The 8,678-nt window shown below is 37.5% G+C and overlaps 1 protein-coding gene across 1 annotated transcript in view; it reads right to left on the bottom strand.

Moving 5' to 3' along the window:
- Positions 1-8,678, bottom strand: part of evi5l (ecotropic viral integration site 5 like) — an 89,607-nt gene that overhangs the window by 18,717 nt on the left and 62,212 nt on the right. The window contains exon 20 of the mRNA XM_056456701.1: positions 3,294-3,498. Within this exon, the coding sequence (XP_056312676.1) occupies positions 3,294-3,498 (205 nt within the window). The remainder of the gene's footprint in view (positions 1-3,293; positions 3,499-8,678) is intronic.

The raw sequence follows: 8,678 nt of genomic DNA on the forward strand, positions 1-8,678 counted from the left end.
TCTTTTCTGGAGACCCTGTATGTTCAGCTTCAAGCTGTTTTTCAGGATTGGCACAGAAGAATAGTATAAATTAAATAGTTTGGCCTCTGTATGCATGAACGTGTATAGTAACATTGTAAAAAAATAAAACATCAACGGAAAAAATGTATAAATAACATAAAAAAAAATTTGGCAATGTCGACATATAATAGCTTTCTTCTGCATTGGATTTTCCCATGCAAAATGTTTGATCACCTTTCTTTTAGTAAAAAACACACACACACACATATACATGGATGAGCTACGATAATATTCATCTATGTATGCAACTATTAACAACCCTATTATATTATATCATAATAAGACTTTGTTCGTTCTTATTTTCCGTCCTTCAGCCTCTACGTCTCATTAAAGTGATTGTAGTGTCTGATGCATTGGAGATAAACACAAAAGGTGCGTGTCTGAGGAACAACACTGAAAAATGGAGAACGTCCAGGCTGAGAGAGATACCAAATCTGCCTCTACAGAAACAGTAGACAACAAGAGAGAGAGAGAGAGAGGAGGAGAGAGAGTCATTAGGTGCCAACTGAACGTAATCCAAAGATTTGATAGAATCCTGCAAATCAAGAACCTTTAGTGCACCAGAAGATCTTTCCCTCTCCTCTGCCACCTCATTTCTAGCCGGATGGCTGTTGTATTGGTGAAGTTGGTGTGTTCACAGGGGTTGAGCGGGTTTCTGGTTAGATTAGAGGTAGTTTCAAGGCCACACTGTTTTGTTTATAAGGAGAAAATGGCAAATACGGCCGAACTTTCTGGCACTCAGAGAAAAGGACAAGTTTGACTTCTCACTATATGTGTGTTGGTGTATGTTACACAAAACTCAGTCCTGGGAACAAATACAATACGTTTAAGAATTAGCCCAACAGACACATGACAAAAGACAGAAAAAAGAGAGAAAAGGACAAAGTATTAGGGAGAGAGCGAGAAATAGAGGCTGTGTCCGAAACTGAAAGCAGCTGCCATGTTTTTTGAATGAAAGTATCGCCCAATGAACTAGTTTGAGACCAGCTTCCAGGACACTAAACGTCACATTCAAAGGCCTGTTCACACCAAAATTTAACCCACATAACTACTGGAACTATATCACAGTGAAACGATACCATTGGTATCACATTTTAATGTATTTTTTTCAGTTGATAAATGATTAGAATCAACACAGGCTCATTGCAAATATGTGCTTCAGCCTACAAAAGTGTACTTAAATATATGTTTGACTGCAGTTTCTATTTAAAATGAACGCTTTTGAGCAGTTTAATGCCAACAAATTCTCCAAAAACTTTCATGATGTTCTTTAGACATCAGCAAATAAATATCAGAGGACTATTTTTACAGTCTATTTGTATTTGTAATCAGATATGTTTGCTTCACCTATCTATCGTCGTATGGACAACTTTTCTGGTGTTGTCAGTTTGCTTTCGATAGATCACTTTGTACGATTTTTTTCTTGTGATGCAGATCACTCGAGTTCGAGTATGGTGAAGCAATATAGAAATGAAAGCAATGCAAGATCAAGGTAAAACTATGTGGTTGCAGTGCATTTTCAATTACTTTTGCTTTTGAAAACGCTATTGAAACGATGGGTTTAGGCAAAGACTACAGAATCCACAAGACAGCACTCGTACTTTTGAATGGGGAAAAGTGTAACGGTCAATATGACAAATGAAGACCTGCCTTCAAGTAGAGGAGCCAATCATTGATCGCTATAGACTGACCGGGGAAAAGCTCGGACCAGACATGTGTTTTACAACACTTTGGTGTGCACTGGAATCTCAGCGAGTACTTGCTTCACAGACATACTGTATGAATTATGTCCACATTAAGCTTGAAACCTGTGCTTTTTTAATGAACCAACTACACTTGAAAACAAATGTTTTTTTGGTTTCGTAATCTGTATAAAAGGAATGCGAGGTTCGGCCCGTCCTGTCAAACGCACATTACATGACAGCAACTACTCAAACTTGTAAACAAAGAGTCGATTTCTTTTCTGGAGGAGATTCGTCGTCATGACCAAGTTTTGAATTACAACGGAAGACCAGCGCGATCTGACGAAGCATTAATCAGAGGATGATCATGTGTAGCACGGCCATAAATGAGGTTGGTGTCGTGATCTTGTTCTTTTCGAGTGTATGCGCATTAGCTTGGGCAACCTGAAAAAATGCAGATTTTGTTTGAGTCGAACGTCTAGAAACATATCTTATCAGACAGTTGTTGTTTAATTTTATTAGTGATTACAAATATGTAATGTAATCTTAAGCTTGGCAAACAAATTTGGAAAATTTGTTTCCCTATTCAGTCAGAATGCCCGAGCATGCTGCCCGAGAGGCGTTTCAGTGAAATGATTTGCTTTAAAAGGACTCTGGTTTACGTCAACGCTTCGTTTAGTGATCTGTACGACAACACTCACCATCTTCTGGATGTGTACAAGAAGGATTTGTATCAGAAACGTACTACAAAACGTAACTCAAGTAACATTTTTCCCATTCACAAAAATGTAGACAGCACCCTCTAGTGGATTTGTGGCCTGAAACATGCAACAGAATGTACCAGGAGCAACATTTTATTTATGTTTTGCAAAAATGTAGGCTGAGGCACTTATTTCCAATGAGAGAGTAGATTAGAATCCAAATATTTGGACATAACTATAATAAAATGTTGTTATACATTGATGTGGACACTATATAGTTATCATCGTAGTCCCAGTAGCATTATTGATGTGAACGGGCCTTAATACTCCAGAACTAATGGGTAAATAAATGTCATCTCCAGTTTTCCAAAACATGACAAAATGGACATTTATGAATTCTTGTATTTCTAATCTCATTATCAGATGTCATTTCATCGCTTGCTGCCAAACTGAACACACAGGACTGTGAAAAATCTGCTATGTCGAACCAACTGGAGGCAAACACTAGATTCAACGTGTCTTGTTGCCATTTTCAAATACTGACAGCAAAGGCTGCGTGTTTCAGGTTTCGGACGTAGCTGGAGTGAGGGCGACGTTTACTATGAGAGAGTTGCGCTATGCATCTGTTTCCTCCGACAGCCTTTGTGTAAATGTAGATCATTTCTCTCTTACGCTATATATATGTTGTGTGCGTTTTGTGCAGTCTATTCTTGCCTGTAGTCCTTCCTACCCCACTGTTTCAGGGAGTCTCAGTTATGGAGTCCATCGGCACACACCGGTTAAAGCTGCTGCTGCTGCTGGCTGGGCAGGGTGTCTTGGCAGGGGTTTTGGATGGGGTTTCTTTCCTCGCCGTCGCTGTCCGTGCTGCCCTGACTGTCCAGACGAGGTGATGAGTGGTTTGGATACAGGCTGGACACGGGCAGACTCTGAAGAGGGTCCTCGTCTGAACTCAGGTAATCACCTTCTGCAGAGGCTGGGCTTTCCAGACACAGGTCATGATAAACACCACTGCCGCTGTTCTGGAACTTGGAGGACTGTCCACGCAGCTGCCTGATCTAAAATGTCCAAGAGAAAGAGTTGGCAATGGGGTATATACACAGTTTGTGTTTTTCAGCTAACAATAAACTTCTGGTGAAAGGTTTATGTGAAAAAGCGTAAAGCATCGATGCTGTAATGTAATTTAAATATAATCAGTTAAATAGACTTCAGCATTCATTTAGTTGTTCAAATGTAAAACAAGATGAAAGACTGTGTAAACGCAAGTGCTGTTAGTAGCTGCAGGCTAGCACAGAAACTCCATTGAAAATACTGAGGAAGATACATTTCCATATTTTAAAGACATGGTGTGGAAAAAGGGAATTTGATGCAGTGCTTCTTGTCTGGTCTGAGACCCACTTTATTTCATATATATCAATCAGTCAGTGAAAATCATTGATTTTTAAAGAAATCAGATCTTAAATGTGGCGATTTGGAAGCGCATGGGCTGGCTGACTGAAAATAAAAAGTCTGTGTGTATATACCTCATTATAATATTCCAGAAGGATTTACTCAGCCCTGCAGAAAACAGGGTGGTTTATAGCAGATGGCTGATGAATCTGCAAAACTTAGTGAAGTTGACTGGCTTAGGGTGTTTACACTGGTAGTTCTTTTGTTCTGGACAAAAACAATGCATTTTAGACCTGGTTCATTTAGTGATTACACAATTCTTTCTTGAGCCAACCTAAAAATAAACATTTTATTGATATAATTTAATTGATTTATTTTTAAAATTTGTTTTCAATTATTTTATTTGCGGCGTCACGGTGGTGCACGATCCAAATTCCAAATGAATACCCCTTTGAACAAAGATTTTTTCCAGATCACACTTGAAACCAAGGGGTAAGAAAATTTCCCAGAATACACCAGCCACAGCGGCAGCATTGCTGAACCCGGAAGTAAGGAGATCCACAAAATAGTATTTTTTGTCATTATTACGTATTTTTACGATAAAAAAAAACAAAGGTTTTAATATATTCATAACCGCGTTCATGTTTTACTGTCATGTTTAAAAAAAAAAGATACATTTTGCAATCTATAATCCCTATTAATAACTCCTGTACAGCAGTCCCACAACATTCTGACACTTGATGACACTGGGATACCATGTCAGTAATGTCTAGTGGCTGAGAATGAGCTTTTTACAGTGTCTGCTATAATGTTAATGTTGTTTTTGGTGTGTTTACATAGATGAATATGGCCACTGTGTAAATGCACAGTACAGTTACGATCTTATTGCCACATTAGATCGTTATGATAACATAATAAATGCCTTCAGTGCCTTTCCTGAAGATAAATACCAAAAAATAGCACAACTAACACAGCAGTCGCTATCATCTGATCTCACATGAAGCAAGAGATCGCGATAACATATGATGACGTGTGCAGGTGCTGTAGTGCTGTTCCAATTCTTATGGGTAAATTTTGAAGCCCTTCCCCTTAACCCTCGATTGTAAGGGCCAAGGGGAAGGGGTAGGGGTACAAAAATAGAATTGGCATTGGGCCTTAGAATCCTGTCATTTTTAAAAACATTTTTAAGTTTTAATCAGGACTGAGGTTGATTAACAGATTTATTCCCCAAAAATATTTATCTGATTCATTTTTACAGCAGATTAATTCAGTGGAATCAATACCAAATTAATACCCGAACATAACAAAAGGGTATTCAATTTGAACAGTGCACAAGGCTTAATAAAAAGGAAACTCAATCAAACATCCTTTCTATCTGTTGTATGAGAATAATAAGCTGCAAGAGACTATTTAAATATTAACTTTGAATATTGTGTGTTTGTATAGCAGAACTTAGTGTACTAGTACACACATACTGTTAATATTAAACAATAAAAGAAGACATCTAGAGCTTAAAACACATCTGACCTGATAAAAATGTTAAATCTAAATAAAAAAAATCATCCAAGCATCAAATAGAAATGTATTTTGCTAATGTTTAAAATGTAAACACTTCCAGTTAAATACACACGCTATTAATGCCACTTAACCAGAGTGTGTTTTTCACTTGAAATGTGCCAGCAGTTACACGCAATCAACTTCTTGCAACAGGCTGGTCTGTTTCCATAGCAACAGGCAGCGGTCGTCAACGTGTGCTGATGCTGAGTTTAAAAGTCTGCTTATCAGAGACGAGTTACAGACACATGTAACAGTGCACACACGAACAGCGATTAAGATCAGTTCGCCACTTTCTAGTGTTTTTAATGCACCGTGGTTTAGTTTAAATGTAAGGCTTTTTAGCAAAAGACATTCCTTCATTTCTGGCTACAAATATTTAAGATTACAATCACTACAATTCCACAGGACTATAAAATATCTTATAATTCTACTACTATTACAATTACTGTTATTAAATCAACACTACTAAAGTACAGCTGAAGTCAGAATTATTAGCCCTCCTAAATTATTAGCCCCTCTGTATAGGTTTTCCCAAATTTCTGTTTAACAGAAATATTTTTTCAACACATTTCTAAATATAATAGTTTAATAACTCATTTCTGATTTAGATTTATTTTTTTATTCTAATTTAGTTTTATTTAACTGATTTATTTCATTTTTGTCATGATGACAGTACATATTTTACTAGACATATTTTACTAGATACTAGATATTACTAGATATCAAGATACTAGTATTCAGCCTAAAGTGACTTTAAAAGGCTTAACTAGGTTCATTAGTAAAGTTAGGGTAATTAGGCAAGTCATTGCATGGGGATGGGTTGTTCTACACCAGGGGTTCAACCCGCAACCCCCAAAATAACAATGCCAGTGATTCACGGCTCCCACATTCCTTAGAGGTGGTTACAAATATACAAATGCTGCACACACAACATAAACACGAGCATACTCACAACTAAAAAAAAGTAACAGTCTAACAACCATAGGCTATAATTTATATAGTCATTTATTAGTTTGTTTAATTTAATATTAGCCTCAACTAAAGAGACTGGTAGGCACAATGACTATGTTAACATGGACATCAGTGTCAGACAACCGTGAGAGTAGACTATCCTGATGCAAAATGTGGTGAAAAGTCCTATGACTCTAATAGTTTGATTGCAGTGTTTACGTGTCTGTACTTCACTTCAATAATGCGACTAAAATCGGCATACTCCAAATGTCTTAATTCGATTTATGTTCAGTTCGATCATGACTTTATTCGATGAAAAATCAAATGAATGAAAAATGGCTGTTTACATAGTAGACTCCTAATCAGAGTATTGTCTTATTAAAATCGGATTATTGGTGTCCATGTAAACGTATTCACTACTTTCAGCATAAGTCTATAAATGGTTTAAGTTTGGAAACCGCCACTCAGAGATGATCCTCAATGTCCAGTTGTGGCTTGTATTTATTTTTAATGTATTTGATTGCTATAAAGATGTCAGAAGGTTTAACCTGATGCTATAAAATCAATCTGCTGCAGCTGACACTATTGCTGTGTTGTTAACGTAAACACATGTTACGAAAAAATGAATAGGCTGATGGCTTTTTATTTGCATGTTGTTGGTTTTTTTATGTAATTATTAATAATTTGTGTCTTCTGTTGGATCAAATATGGTAATTCTAATAGTTTGATCAAATCTGTTTGATTTTGGAAATCACCAAGCAACCCCCGTCATTGTTCCGCAACCCCCACTTTGGGAATCACTGTTATAGACAATCGAAGCAAAATATTGCTTAAGGGGGCTAATAATATTGACCTTAAAAAGGTTTTTTAAAGAATAAAAACTTTTATTCTAGCCGAAATAAAACAAAGACTCTCTCCAGAAGAAAAAATATTATAGGAAATACTGTTAAAAATTCCTTGCTCTCTTAAACAGAAAAAAAAATCAAAGGAAGGCTAATAATATTGACTTCAACCATTAATGTACCTGAAATTCAGACATTTAATCTACGCTTACCGGCCACTTTATTAAGTACACCTGTCCAACTGCTCGTTAATGCAAATTGCTAATCAGCCAATCACATGGCAGCAACCCAATGCATTCAGACAAGTAGACATGGTCAAGAGGATCTGCTGCAGTTCAAACCGAGCATCAGAATGAGGAAGAAAGGTGATTTAAGTGACTTTGAACATGGCATGTTTGTAGGTGCCAGATGGGCTGGTCTGAGTATTTCAGAATCTGCTGACCTACTGGGATTTTCAGACACAACCATCTCTAGGGTTTACAGAGAATGATCAGAAAAAGAGAAAATATCCTGTGAGCGGCATTGCCTTGTGGCTTGTTGATGTCAGAGTAGAATGGCCAGACTGGTTCCAGCCAACAGAAAGGCAACAGTAACTCAAATAACCACTCGTTACAACCGAGGTCTGCAGAAGAGCATCTCTGATCACACAACACGTCCAACCTTGAGGCGGATGGGCTACAGCAGCAGAAGACCACACCAGGTGCCACTCCTGTCAGCTAAGAACAGGAAACTGAGGCTACAATTCACACAGGCTCAACAAAATTGGACAATAGAATATTAGAAAAACGTAGCCTGGTCTGATGAGTCTCGATTTCTGCTGTGACATTCGCATGGTAGAATCAGAATTTGGTGTCAACAACATGAAAGCATGGATCCATCCTGCCTTGTATCAACTGTTTATGCTGGTGCTGGTGGTGTAATGGTGTGGGGGTTATTTTCTTGGCACACTTTGGGCCCTATAGTACCAATTGAGCATCATGTCAACGCCACAGCCTACTCGAGAATTGTTGCTGACCATGTCCATCCCTTTATGACCACAGTTGAATCTACGCCACAAAGGATTAAGGCAGTTCTGAAGGCAAAATGAGGTCCAACTTGGTACTAGTAAGGTGTACCTAATAAAGTGGCCAGTGAGTGTACTTGCCAATTACTTATACATACATTAATTATATAAATTTAAGCATTCTTTATAAAAAAAAAAAAAGGTAAAATCTGATATTGTACTTGTGGTATTATTCATATGCTAAATCTACATGTGCATTCTTCATGACTATGGATGTGTGTGTGAATCATGTAGTAAGTGGATTTTCTTGCGTGACAGAAATGGACCACAATTTTTTGCTCTCATTTCAGATCTTCCCTTCTGAGTCAGTGAGCACAAGTGAGTATGTTTGCGTGTGCGTGTGCTACCATTCGTGAGAGCGTAAAACAGGTATGAGAAAATCTCAGATCTGAAACGTCATGGATTTCCCAATAAGTGCTTTAGCAATTTATGTGTG

The sequence above is a fragment of the Danio aesculapii genome, chromosome 1 (genome assembly GCF_903798145.1).
Source record: "Danio aesculapii chromosome 1, fDanAes4.1, whole genome shotgun sequence".
NCBI classification, from domain to species: Eukaryota; Metazoa; Chordata; class Actinopteri; order Cypriniformes; family Danionidae; genus Danio; species Danio aesculapii.